At 39.2% G+C, this 14370-nt stretch overlaps 1 protein-coding gene across 6 annotated transcripts in view; it reads left to right on the top strand.

Moving 5' to 3' along the window:
• Window positions 1-90: 90 nt before the first annotated feature.
• The window catches only part of USP28 (ubiquitin specific peptidase 28), a 30876-nt gene continuing 16596 nt past the window's right edge, over window positions 91-14370 (top strand). For 3 of the 6 annotated variants that reach the window (XM_085303124.1, XM_085303127.1, XM_085303128.1), the window contains exons 1-10: window positions 149-1278; window positions 4399-4476; window positions 5829-5961; window positions 7671-7776; window positions 8477-8639; window positions 9690-9776; window positions 10665-10802; window positions 11250-11323; window positions 11973-12049; window positions 12436-12584. In XM_085303124.1, the coding sequence (XP_085159250.1) occupies window positions 1264-1278; window positions 4399-4476; window positions 5829-5961; window positions 7671-7776; window positions 8477-8639; window positions 9690-9776; window positions 10665-10802; window positions 11250-11323; window positions 11973-12049; window positions 12436-12584 (1020 nt within the window). In that variant the 5' untranslated portion in view covers window positions 149-1263. Of the gene's footprint in view, window positions 1279-3738; window positions 4109-4398; window positions 4477-5828; window positions 5962-7670; window positions 7777-8476; window positions 8640-9689; window positions 9777-10664; window positions 10803-11249; window positions 11324-11972; window positions 12050-12435; window positions 12585-14370 lie in introns of those variants that run through there. The other 3 variants (XM_085303130.1, XM_085303129.1, XM_085303125.1) reach the window with 3 other exon arrangements.

The following is a 14370-nucleotide window of genomic DNA, read 5'->3' on the forward strand; positions in this document are numbered from 1 at the left end:
CTCCTGCGCCCTCCTTCCAGCGGCGCCTGAGGCCTCGGCGGCTGGCAGCGTTCAGCCCGGCTGGCCGCGGGGCTGCAGCGAGGGCCGCAGGGCGCCCCGCCGCCCCGTCTTTTCCCGCCCGCTTTCGTTCCCGCGGGGAGGCGGCGGGTCTCTCCCAGCGCCCGGGCCGCAGGAGCCCTCCCGGCTGAGATCTCCCCCGGAGCGATGACGGGTGTTCCCAGGTGCCGCTCTGATGTGCCCCTCGGTTTAAATCGGGCTTGGCCCCAGGCGGTGCGGACAGGAGCGGCACCTGGGTTGAGAGGTGCCTTTAGGCCAAGAAGCTGGGTTAGTGCTGCTGAAGAGTGAATTTTGCCAGGGAGCACGTGCGGAATGGTCTTACGAGCATATGGACTTCTTCTCTGTTCAGATGATGCTTTTCCTGCAAGACCTGCGCTCTTGAGTTGGCAGCGTGTGGCTGCCCTGAGGAAGGGCGCTGCTCTCTGTGAACGTGTGGTCATATCAGTGCTGTTTTCCAGCTCCTTCCCTGACACCTGCAGCCAGGGGCTCCTCAGCCGCGTTGTACACRTTGTCCTGACAGCGCAGTGTCTCGGAGCACAAAAAATTCCAGTTAACGTTTGCCAGTGCAGATTCCAGTATACTGATTTGACCACACAAGTCCTGTTTCTGCATTAATAGGTGTGATGTTGCTATTTTATTTAACTTACTCTTTCGGTGGTCACTGGGYTTCAGGTTGTTTCCTTTAAAATCCTGGTAGGTAAGATACTGCACCTACCTGATTTTGAAGATGCGCAGTCTCGTGCTCTCTCTCTGCATTCAGTGGGAAAGGTACACGGATAATTCCGCGTGGTGTTCTCTTGACAGTTTTCATTTCAGTTGTTTTACAAAGAAGGTAAAGGGAATGAGTTAGTCTGTCTCTGTTACTAGAACAGCTTCTCTTGGTATCTGTTAGAAAAAAACTACTGCTTTTAAGTTTCAAGGCTGTATAACTTGTCTTTAAAAGGATCTGGCCCATAAAGTTCAAAAGGGTGCCTAGCTATATGCTCCTAGTTGACTGCTAATTTGCTTTTGTGGGCAACCTTCAGTGCTTTCAGTTTGAAAGGATAGTATACACACACWGGACACTGAAGCCCAATCCAAGAGGTTTTCAGGGCCCATACTGTATTTATGTATCTGTTCTGTTGTTTTGAGATCCTCGCTTTTCTGGAGAACTTCGGTGCTCTTGAGGCATAACAGAAGCACTTCTGAGAGGCCAGCCTTAAAGGAATGAGTGGTGAGAAGGTATTGATTKTCTGATTGTGAATTTAGAAACTTTACGTGGTAACGATTTCAAGTTTGTGCAGGGGCAGTGTCGGAAGAGTGCACAATGTAGGAGAGGCCAGGTGTATGTTAGGGACAAACGGTGAGAGTCAGCTGGCGCTCGCTTCTTGCCTAGATGGGTRTTGGTTTGTGAAAGGTCTTATTGCAGGAATGTAGGCATTGTTAGTGCTCGCTTCTGTAGATTTTTAATCCTTTTGATATCCATTTTCCTGRTTTGATAAAAAGCATAGTTAAGCTGCTGTGGTGAAGGTCAGCTACTCTGTGCGCCTCCTCTGTGCRGGCTTCGACATCTACCATGCACCCTGTTATTTCTGGAGCCTCCTTAGAGTTCTGCACCACATTTTTCATCCTTCCCTCCTTTCAGTTTCTCCTTCAAACAAACTGCTTCTGTGCCCTATAAAAGTGAGTCAAATTAAGGAAAATAACAAAACCATTCAGTTTCATCACTTGCTTGGTTGCCCATGTAATTTTATCTCCAACATCTTCCTTCCTGTCAACGTCTTGTTTTTATACTTGTCTCCTTTTACTGTAATCTAATAGTAATAGCATTTTAGTTCTGRTTATTATTTCCTGGGCAAGTAGGACTTCAGCAGGAGTCTTGCTGTTTGTTTTCCTTTGGTTTTGGTTTCTTTTTCCTTTCCTTTTTTTTTCTTTTTCTTTTTAATGCAGCATATATGAATAGTAGTGGCCTGCTACCACTGTTGTTTTGAGTGTTAATGACCAGCTCTGTAGCTTGTTTTAAAGTACCACAGCAGCATAACCCCAAAAAGCAATCAACCAGGCTAATTTTAAAAAGAAAAACAGAAAGATACTCCCCAAACACTTAGCAAATTTCAGTGCATACARTGTGGTTCCTGTTGGTGTTCATGGGCTGCCAGTCAACTGGCCTCATTGCATGGGATAAGCTTTACACTATTAAGAGGTGCTTTTGACACAAATGTTTCTTATGAAAGGCTAAGTAAAACTGCATTGGAAATATTTAGTTATTATGTGGTAACTTAAAACTGTGGGTTGGTTATTTGTTTTGGTGCTTAGTGAAGCCTTTGGGAATCGCTTTCAGTGAAGAAAACACTCTGGAAATCATGCCCTGTCCTGCCTTGCATTTCATTATTGTAATATGGTTTAATTAGCCTAGATTTTTCTCCAATGGAAAAATATGCCTCATGGCATGAGGTGGGGTTAGCCAACAAGAATACAATTTGCTAAGGTAGCAAAATTAGCAACATGATATAATTAGTTTGCCTCTGTGAAAGCATTCCTGTCTCGAGCCTCATACTCTTGGCCTCTTATCATGCAGTTTCCCACTGTACTGTTAGTTGGTCATGAAGGTTTCCAGTGTCTCAGCTTTTCTCAGGATTAGGTACAAAGACAAAAAGTACGTTTAATGGGTTTGGAGGGGTGTACAAACACAGACGCGCRCACACACACGGGGCTTTTTAGTAAGAGTTGAGCAAAAGCACATTCTAGGTGGGAGTATGATAGCTTTTGTGAAGGATGTTTCCATCAAAAAGAAAAAGAGGATTTTTTTTTTAACTGTTCATATGGTAGTTTGCTAATTTTATGGTGCTGTGTACAGAATGACATCCATAAGCACTATGGATGGACGTCTCAAAAAAGTTGACTTATTGCTCACTGGTTGAAAGTTTTGCCCCAATTACATCAAAGTATGTTGAGATTTCTCCTAGTGATGAGAGWAAGTTGGAACTTGAATTTATTCACCTGCAATGTTCCTGATTGAGCTTACTTAAACATATGATCTTAAGAAACTAGTGTTCATTGGGACTGTACTAACAGTAGGATCCTCAATAGCCTTTATAACTTGGCATATGAGATGCAGTCATTGCTGTTTTTCTGTATTAATATCCTTCTGATTCTACATGTAATCCAGCATTACAAAACTATAACTCACAGTGTCTATTTTAATTTGAAATGAACTGTTAGAAGATTGCTGACCTGTTGCTTGGAAAGGGAATGATGAGACCTCCAGTGTCACAATTAGGTGCTAGAATAGTTGAGAGCTATGACTCCATATAGAGACTTGACTTTCCTGATAACTATTTCATTGAAGTTATTCATAGCACCGCAGTACTTAGTAAGTGTGATGACCACTTGTATGGAAAAAAGGGGTCCTTTAACTCTGCYGTGTCTGGCAGTTAACGCAAAGATTCTGGCTCCATGTGAAAAGTATTTCTACGTGCAGRCATCTCTTATAACATGCAGCCTTTTCAGAGCAAATTCACTTCTGTGATGTGAATGCTGATCTTATTCCCCAACCATAAACTTATTCCCCAATGATTGACCTATATAACTTCTAGACAATAAATACTTTTGGCAAACTGTCTTGCATTGTTCTGTTTTTGGGGCTTATGCTTTCCTGACCACGTGCGTAGGTTGGTAAACTAAGACTATTTATTGCTTGACTTGCCCTGTAGCATRTAAGGATTTCAAAAGACTCTGTTAAAAAACTGATTGCAGAGGTTTTCTTCCAAAATTGTAAGCAGCTGCAATAGCCAAAGAATAGATCATTGACTGTGAATTAGAGCCGACAGCAAATAGCTCACCAAACTTTAAGTTGCCTGTGTGGTGGGGGAAAGGAAAAGCAATAGCAGCTTCTTGGGCCCTTATACTGACACTTTATTGTAAGTGAGAAATGACAGGCACAAATGGCATGTGCAGCCAGACTTAAAATAGCCCCTCGCCAGTCCCCTGGGAACTTACTAGTCTCCTTATATGTCCTGCTGCACATGTTGCTGCTTTCTGAGAGAGGAGGGGGTACCAATTCCCACCTCAGGTATGGTGCATCTAACAGAGTATGTATCGTTTTCTCTGAGGCCGCCTGATATTTTCTTAAAAATACAAGAGATTGAACGTTAGTCTGTAAATGTTTTGTTCTGTTAAGTGTGCTGTTCAAACTGAATACCATCAGGTAACTGTGACTGAGTTTTTGTGATGGTCTGTCAGTAAAAAGGAAAGAAAAAATAAAACAACTACTCCAGTGAACCCGTGGCAGGCATTACAGAAACAACTTGATGTTTTCTTGATCACMTTTTTACATGACCTTTCTTTATTTTTTGCATATAGGATTGCCAAATGCTTTTAAATCAATTGAGAGAGATAACAGGAATTCAAGATTCAGCCTTCCTTCACGCAGCTCTAAAGGTTTGTGTATGTTGTGTTTGTTCTTTTGAAAGAAGACCTCTGATTTTGCTTCAGAAGTTAGGCAAGTTCAGGCTCTCTCTAAGCATAATTCATGGGTCAGATGTTTGTTGGCATTTTCATGGGTTGTTAATAGCCTATTTCTTGCCAAAATAGTCAGTATGTGTCTCATGAAAGTGATACAGTGTACGCTGTATGGAATAATTTCATTCACAGAAGAGGTGAGGATAAATGATCCGCTGTTTTTTCTGCCCTTAACTAGTGCTTAATTTAGATATACCGATGAGGGAAACAGATACACGAGTTCAGCATTTGTTGGTGTCAGAAGAGAATACAATTGGAAGTTAATAGGTAATTATTGACTCAATTGACTCTGAAACAAAAAGTCCACAGTGAGTTGAAAACCTTTCGTTTTTCTAACAGTGGACCTCAAAATCTGAGCTGCAGTAGCACATGCTATGCCAAAACATTATAAACATTTCCTGGTAGTTTGCTCCTACAGCAAAACTGTTATCGATGTGTTATAATAAACAAGCTTTGTGGAGCAGAGTAAGTTTTCCCCTATGTAAATTGTTCCAGGAGTTCTGGACAGTTGACATAACGTGTAGCTTTGTGACTTGTGTTTGTCTTGTCAGTCACCAGCACAGTTGTCTTTGCCCTATGGTGAAGGGACTCAAGAATCCCAGATAGTTGGAGAAGCAATACTTAACTGGAAAGATTCCTCCTCATAATGCATATCTTGATATTTATAAATTGCAGCAAGAAATGCATTGCACCTACGTTAGTCTGGAATCATCAGACACCAGCTTCTTGAAATCTAGGAGCAGGAAATTGTTTGTGTAGTGGAGCTCTTTTCTGGAGTGAGCTATGATCAGTGTTTTCATGTTCTTTCGATACCATGTGCTGCATTATGTGAAGTGAAAATAGTGTGCATAGCCCATAGTAATGGTTTAAGAAATTCAGTAGTGTTACCATTGAAGAAAGTCCCAGTTCAGTAAGATACATGCATCTTGAAATTCCCAAAGAGTTTGATTCCTGTGAGTGTCTCTGCGGCTAGGTACTCCGTTGCACTTCAGACCTGYGATTACTCCAGTTTCTTATGAGGAAAATGAGTTTATGCAGGATATATTGTCCTATTAATAAAGCCAAAGAGCTTTCTGTTTGAGAAATTGTAGGGGTTTTTTTGTTTTTTTTTTTTAACTACTACTTGTCACCAATAGATAGCTTTCTCCTGTGGCCAGAGAAAGTAAAGTTGATGCCAGTGTGTCTCTCTCTACCATGGATACATTAAATTTCATATAAATGCAGATGAAGTAAGTCTGGAACTGTGGATTTTTCCCCTTTTATTCTACTAGGCTGCTAATGGAGATCTAATGGAAGCAGTCAGCTTCCTCACAGAGGAGCATGCTCAGGAGCCTAATCGGAACAGTGCTGCTGCAGAACCATCCACCTGGGAAGGGAGTGCAGTGGGCAAACAGCTTCCACCAAGTAAGTAGTTTATCTGTGTTCACATTGTATTACCTTAAGGTTTTAGATGCCAACTGAGTTTAAAGGGGAAGTATTGGACTCCCATCTTCTGTCAATTAATACCCCCCACTCTTGTCGTAGTACTCATCTGATTTTGCTAGTGCTTGTTGCTTTCAGTGGGATAGTTAGGGAATTAACCAGCAAAAAAAATCTTTTTTGTAAGATTAGTTTTTTGGCCACAGTAGTTTCCTTGAGCCAGCTCACTTCTGGGTCAGGTGAGTGCCAGCTTAAGGAGAGGGAATGAGGATGCATGTCTGCAGTGAAGTCTGTGAGGTACAGGGACTGGGCAGATTCCCTTGTTATGGTGGTCTTACAGCTCTGTGTGACCGAAAGGTGTTTCTTAATTCTGTTTAGTATTTCCTGGTGAAGTTTGTTGGTGATTCCAGTTGAACCCAAAAGGAAAGCCGCTCAGTCCCATTGATCTTGAACATCGAAGTGGCTAGAGTCAGTAGATGATTGAAACCCGAAGTGGAATGTTGCGTGCCCTTCTCGTTCCTGTTTTGTCACTGCTACCACAAAGCGATCTCTGTATTAGGAGTGCTTTCTGTAATAGTTGTTTGCCCACTGATTCTTTTTCAGGCAGGCAGACTCCCTGTCTGGTTATAAGGACATGCCAGAGCTGCTTTTTTTTCCAGAGCCTGGTTATCTGGGAGCAAAGATCTGTGCTTTTAGAACCTATAGATCGACTGGAGTTTTTTTGTTTCCTTTTTTTTTTTCTTAACTGCCAAGAGGGGCTTACTTCATCCCATTTCAGCAGCTTTTGGTGCCAGAAAGCTAGTTTTGTCTAGTGTTACTGCCTAGCTAAAGCACTGCTACTGACTACTAGAACACAAAGAAAAAGGCAAAATAAGATTTTGGCAGCTGTGTTATTTGAGCTAGCAATTTGATTACTCGAAAATTATTTTTATAAATGTTGGTATTGACAGAAGTAGGCTGTCAGCTTGGCACATTTAAATGTAAAAAAAAATGGGGTCTGCGGTAATTGAAAATAATTTCTTTAAAACTTTAATTTTGGTAAAGAACCTAGTCTATCAGTTGAAAATCACTGAACAGATTCACAATGCCAAAAATCTGTGCTGGGCGCTTAGAAAGCTTAGAGAGTAACACCTAGAACCATTCAGCTGCCCTTTATCCTACTATTTAAGGCTTCCACTTGTTTCAAAACTAATTTTCCTTTCTCCTCTCCTACGTAAGTAGTAAACAAAATGACAGAGTTAGCTGAGCATCCTGAATCCAGTGCAAGAAGTTAGTTTGGTGTGGCTATGCAAATTTTATTAAATTAAAATAATTTTTTTCTTTAAACTGTGTCAGGAGTCAGTATTGGTATCAAGGCATAGCAAATATAAGCGGCAGTTGAAGTTCTTGTTTCATTACTTCAGGAGATTTGAAATGTTCCCACAAGCTCTGAATTCAGGTGTAAGGAAATCTGGCCTTTACACAGCTGCATGATCTCTACTCTCCATCTACTCCAGTCCATTCAATAGCTTCCTAGATTTCATAGTATGACTTAAACTAAAAGAAGATGTATTTACATTTCTGCTAGAAAATTATACCTGAATCATTTTGAAAATCGTGTTTATGAAGTGTAACGTTTTCTAGAAGTTCCTTTTAAAAAAAAGTTTGTCGACTCCTAGTTGAAAAATGGATCAGAATGCTGTCTCTGTTTCTAGATGTCACTGCACTTACCTCTAACAACGAAGAAGACCTCCAGGCAGTCATCACTTTCAGCCTTTTAGAATCACCAAAAGCTCAAGCTGGAGAAAGAGAAGCAGAAAGGTCAGTGGATCTATAAATTGTTTTTGGTTTTATCAGATATTTGTAAGTGCATCCTTAGGCTGACTGCATTTTTAGTAACTGCAAGACAAATGTAAATGCCTAAACAGATGTATATGTACTGCTTTCATAAGATGCTTGGATCATGATTGTCTTCTGGGTGCTCTAGTTAATCATTCCTTCTCGGGCAGCACTGCAACACGGTACTCGGAATAGAAAACCCAGGTTTGGTTGTGACTTACTTAATTCCCGCTGCCATTAATGACATGCCAAGCAAAAGGAGACATTACTGGTGTGGCCCCTATACAGGAAGCACGTTGAAATCTTCTGTATTTATTTACCTCACACCAAGCATCAGGTAGCTATCTCCCTTTTTTATTGTGGATTGGACTGGATTTGTATCCAAAAACCACCAAAAAATGCACTGTGTACTAATTTTGCATCAGCTAGTATATGAAGAAGAGCATGCACATCTTATTGCTTTATTCTATCTTCCCAAATCACCTTCCAGTCCTGTTTCATATCCATCTCTTTAGAGAATTATTTTTTTTTCTGAGACATATAAGACTTGTGCTACATTCATCTCCTGGCAGTACCTGACTCGAGTGTCTTGCTTGTGACTAGAGTGGAATACAATTCATGTAACTCTTAAAAATCTCTGTGAGATGGTGTTTTACAATAAGATACACGTCTTTTGTGACAGAGTTCAGGAAGCACATTCCACTGAAAACAAAAACCGCTCCAAAAGGAAACGTTGTGAAGCCTGGGGAGAGAATCCCAAACAGAATGACTGGAGAAGAGTGGGTGACTGGCCTGTCGGAATGAAAAACATCGGAAATACATGTTGGTTTAGTGCTGTCATACAGGTAATCTAATAGAAGAGTTCTTCTATAATTCCTGCTGCCTTGGGGTTAGAATATTTTTCAGCAATAATTAAAAATACATCATCTTTATGGGGTGGTCATCATATGTAGATGAGTGAATGTGACCATGCTCAAATTTATTAATTTTTCCCCAAGATTGCAAGTATACTAAGTTTAATAGAAAAACAAACATTCCTGCTGCCACCTTTGCTGTGAGGGCAGTATTGGGAAGATTGCCATGGTTTCATTTTCAGATTTTAGAAATGGATCGAGCCTTAGCTTGAGATCCTAAAATACTTCTATTTTTATTTTGTATAACAGAGATTTCCTCTGGGCATGCTCAAAAAGAGCAATTAGATTTTGTGTAACATAAATACAGATAGATATAATCTCTATCTACCTATGCAAATGTTTTTTGGTGCAGTGATGTCCAAATACTTACTGGATGACAGAAGCTAGACTGGCAAAGTGAGCTGGTAATTAAATTTTACTGCAGTGATTGTAGGCTCAATACATGGTATATCAGATTGCAGTTAATGGAATACAGTGGCTTAAATGTTTGATCTAATAAGTAACTAGGCAAAGACTATTATTAGTGATAATCTAAGCAAGAATAGATAACAGTAAGAGAGACTGAACACATTTGGCTCTTCTAACCATTTTACATGAGCATATAATTATTAACCATGTCTCTTTAACTATGAAAGGAAATAGAATAGCTGTAGAAGTGCTCCTTTCTTGATGTTAGTGGTTCCTCTGTGCTTTTTCTGAGCTTGCCTATGCTCTCTTCTGAAAAGCTTGTAAGTCCTAAAAATGGCAGAATAAGATTTGGGCCTTTGAAAGGGCATAAGGGGAGATGGTGGGTATGGATGTGCTGGTCTGCCATGTAAACTGCTCTCTTCTTAAATGTTTATTTAGTAATAGAGGGCCATTGAAGAATTAGGAGGGAACAAAAACAGCTGTAGAGTACAAAGAATGATAATGGTGCCTCAAATTGTAATGAGTCAAGTACTGACAGGTGTTGACCAGTCTTTAACTCTTCTTTCTTTTCAGTCTCTTTTCCAGTTGCCAGAATTTCGGAGGCTGGTCCTTGGCTACTCTCTCCCACAAAGCGTGCTTGAGAATTGTCGAAGTCGCACAGTAAGTTTTCATTGAGTAGTGCTGTGAAGCATCCCTCTTCTGTGGTATGCTGCCTTGTTCTTTCTCTAAGCAGATTTAATTTGAAACGGGCCATCTGAGACCCTTGCACCTATGTTAATGACTTTTAAGTTTTCTTACTGCTTTAAAGTCAAATCTGAGAAATACTTTTCAAAGACAGAATTGCTGTGGAAAAGATCAGATGCTTCCCATAAAATTTTCCTCTATGACTTTTAGCTGAAGTGCTGGAATAAATTTGTCCTGTGAAATTTCTTTGATAGCTCCAGATTGTTTATTTGCTTGTATGCGCAACAGGAAAGCTAATATTTTAAGTCAATCTGAAGGTCTGTCTAGTCCCAATACCTTCTGGCAGTAACCAGTAGAAGACGCTTAGAAAATATTTAAAGAAAATGGCATATGTAGAATTATCCTTCCCTTGTTCTATCATTCCAGCTTCTAGTAACCACTGTTTAAGAAATTTGGTGATTTACTAGCTTCTGTGTGTGCTCATGATACTCTGAAAAAAACAAATTCTAGACAAAGTAAATCATATAATTACCGCTTTTTGCTTTATATATTAGCTCATATTACTTCTGGCACTTCTTTTCTCTAGATTTTTTACTTATTTTTTTTTTCAGTTATCTTATGCATCTATCTGTAGACCAAACCACTTCCAAGGTGAATGGAATGACCTTAAAGGTCTTTCTGCTGTTGTCCATTTTAAGCAATCTGTTTCATTGGTTTTGTTTATTTACCTCTTTGGATTTGGATATGTGCATGTAACACTTTGGTTTAGAATGCTACTTTTAGTGAGTTGCCATAAGAGTTTTTGTTGGTGGTGTGTGTTTGTTTGTTTGTTTTTCTTCTCCGCCTCCTTTTTTTGCAATGCAGGGAAAAAGAAATATTGCATTCATGCAAGAGCTTCAATGTCTGTTTGCTTTAATGCTGGGGACACGTCGTAAGTTTGTGGACCCTTCTGCAGCACTGGAGCTCTTAAGGGATGCCTTTAGATCAGCTGAAGAACAGCAGGTAAGACCAGGTTAAAAAGCCTTTTGCTGTCTTCAGAGCAGCACTTACAGACATACTGAACACTATTTCACTTCCTCCTACTGTTATGCTCAAAGGCCTCCTCTCACATTTGTCAACCGGCAAGCAACTGTCCCTGTGTCGTTTAGGTGAACTGTACATGCTTGCTAATTAAACAGCCAGCATAACTGTCCTCCAAGAATGCCATCTGAATAGTTGAGGAGTTACCATAGTAATTTCCTCTGATCTAATTTTCAGGTGAGCAGAGTGTTCATTATTGTTCTAAAATAATGATCACAGCGTTTTAAGTAAGTTCATGTTTCTCTTAGATGAGTAGATACAGCAATACTAGCTAGGCAGTATTTGAGAAGGTTTGTGAAATGGATGGAATATGGAAACACTTTCATGTTCCTGTGTGTGTTTGACTTTAAACTTCTGTCTCTTTTCTAGCAAGATGTCAGTGAATTCACGCACAAGCTACTAGATTGGCTGGAGGATGCATTCCAGCTTACTGTGAATGTCAAGTGAGTTTTTATGGTCTCAGGAGTTTGACCTGTCACTAAGTGGAAATAGGTTTCAAATATGGCTGTTTGATAAATGGGAGGACTTTAAGTAAAAAATTTAGGTTTAAAAAAAGAGTTCTTTGACTGAGTTTGAAATATGGAAATATGCTTATGAAGTGTTATATCTGCAGTTCTTGCCTATTTGTATGACTTTATTCATACAGTGTGACTTGCAGAGTAAATAAGCTTTTTAAGGGAACTCAACAGAACTGGTGTAAAATGGCATGAGGAAGTGGTCAGCTGATAGAATAAGATTGTTGTAAAATGAGTGCTACACTATAACAAAAGTTGTTAGGCAAACATTCACCTGAGCAGAAATTAAAATCCTTTCAAAGATCTTTTTTGTAAAGATCTGCTCTTTAGAACTGCATTTCAGAAGGCAGAGTTTTAGCATTTTTGTTTCCTTGCCAGTATAAGAGATATAAAGCACTTGTTAGTATGGAAATGTATGAGAAGGTTCCTCTATATTTTGTGCTTCAATAGAATGCTTTACTTTTGATTGTAGGAAGACTCCCAAGCAAAGGCTTAAATTTTGAACTAGGACTTATTTAGAACCTCTAGCTACAAATAAATCAAATGTGTGTATTTTTTTTTTTTTTTTTTGAAACAGCAATCCTGGGGACAAATCTGAAAACCCAATGGTACAACTTTTCTATGGGACCTTCTTGACTGAGGGTGTCCATGAGGGTAAGTCAAGGATTTGATAGATTCACTTTTTAACTCCTTCAAGTGTTTTAATTTATAGCAATGATGATACATGATTTTATATTGCACGTTCTTGATGACTTTGGTTCTTCGGTGTTACAGTGAACTTGCAAATAATCTTCTTTATAAAAATGTTTCTTTTATAAGGTGTCTTTTCTGAAAACATTAAATACTCTTACGCGCTCATCTGCTTCAGCATTTGTTTATAAAGAGGCTTTTCTTGATAGACATCTATACAGAGAACCATATGAACTTTATTTCTTAAAAGTAGTATGTCAAAACTGATTTATCACAAGCTCTTGAGTTATCTAGGTCTTTTTGTTCTTTTAAGCTTGTTCATGGGCTTTTATATCTTTTCCCTTACTCAGGCAATACTTTTTCCAAGATTGAAACCTTTGGTCAGTATCCCCTTCAGGTAAATGGTTATCGGAACTTGAACGAGTGCTTGGAAGGAGCCATGGTGGAGGGGGAGATGGATGAGGAGACAGCAGCTCAGTCAGTGAAATATGGACAGGAGGTTAGTTTTTTGTTTTGTCATTGCGCTTTTGGTTGCTTTCTTAAAAAACAAAACAATACATTTAGCACAGGTGTATCTCATTGTATTTTGATAACTTTAAATGGCAATTTTAATCATTCTCTACTAACAACAAACAAAAATTTTCTGGATAGCTGGAGTCTTGCCTAAATGTATGTTAATGTGAGTTATTAACTAAGTCTTAGCCTGTTTGTAAAACTGTATTGTCCTATATAACCAATTTGAGGAGTTTGTTTTACATTAAAAAGGTAAACATCTACTTCTGATGCAAATGTGATAAAGTCTCTCTCTTTCTGTTGAAGCCTACCTGTACCTGAGTAGGGGGAGAACCACTGCCTCCATAATTTCGGAGGGTAAAAGTACAGTGCTTAACTCTATGGTATGCCATTTAGAATTTGTTTCTTTCTCCCTATTACAGTGTGTGTTTCTTTCCTTCTCATTTTCACTCTTACCTTCTGCCTGTGATGACTTTTTTTTCTACCTTTTTTTTTTTTTTTTTTTTTTTTTAATTCTGTGAATCACAAATCAATCATAAACTATTTGGCTGCAGCAAAGTGGGAAGCTAAGACATACCATTACATTCAGTATCCTGTATGTGTAAGAGCAGCTGAGAAATCAGTTTAGTGAAAGTTTGGGAAATAATATTAAGAAATTTGCAAAGGTATCTAGCATAGTTGGTCAGGGAAAGGAATTTCAGTTTTATCAGAATGTTTGAAAAATTCACTGCTGTGGTTTACAGTAGTAAAAGAAAAATGAAATCTTGTGCTGGTAAGCCCTGTCTGACTTTAGACTCAACTATTTGTTAGCGGTTTTACTGGTTCCTGCATGAGGCTGTTCAGGTGCAACTAAAGCAGATTTTGTAGAAACTGAAGTAGCCTAATGCAAAAGACAGGGGAGGTATGGGATGTAGGGAGCTAATCAAGCAGATTCTTCCCAACCTAACCTTTTTAGTTTCTTTAAGTCCTTTACTGAAAGACAAGGGATAATTGGCCCAATCATTGGGCCAAGTTTTAATCATTTTATGGCTATATAGGTAGAAGGAGAGGGCTCTGGCTTTTATTTCTAAGAAATATTTCTAAGAAATGTGATTGGAAAGAACTATGCTTATTTATTTCACTTCCTAAAATGCGATGACTAGAGGACTGCACAATAGGGGCATAGAGAATAAGGTGTATTTTATCTTTTGAGAACATGGGTGAGTGTGCTGAAGCTCAGTGCATCAGTAGGATTAATTAGAGCATATGTTTCTCCTATATAATAGGTGTATAAAACTTTCCTTTTCCTTTTTTGTGTTCTCTTGTTCTGAATATTGGGCAGCTTCTCAAAAGGCTGTGCTACCTGGCCATTTCTTTCTAAAATATTAATAGTGGTCACTTTCATTGCAAAGTTTTTAGATCTAAAAATGTACTGTCAAACTTTGGTGTAGGGACAGATTTATTGTGACAGGACATCTGACATGGATCATGCATAGCAAAGACCTTAGTGTGTTCATCATGAGTCCAACAGGGAATATTGTCTGTGTGGTGTCATGTCAAGGTAGGTGAAGTAAACTTCTGGCAACGAATGCTTGAAGTGTTTGTAAACCCAGGAGGATAGAGGAAGTATAAATGCAACAGAGATTGTTTTTCTTTCAGCATGGCTCTTTGTTAAACAGTGTTTTTAACATAAAGAAAGTGGATTTGTTGTCTGAATGCCCTAAGCTGAAGAGTACATAAATAGCGTGAGAAAGGATGAGAAATAAGATGCTGGTTAAGGACTTCTGTTCTAT

This window comes from Rhea americana, unplaced genomic scaffold (assembly GCF_003343005.1).
Source record: "Rhea americana isolate MKP2758 unplaced genomic scaffold, rheAme1 scaffold_197, whole genome shotgun sequence".
Classification (NCBI taxonomy): domain Eukaryota; kingdom Metazoa; phylum Chordata; class Aves; order Rheiformes; family Rheidae; genus Rhea; species Rhea americana.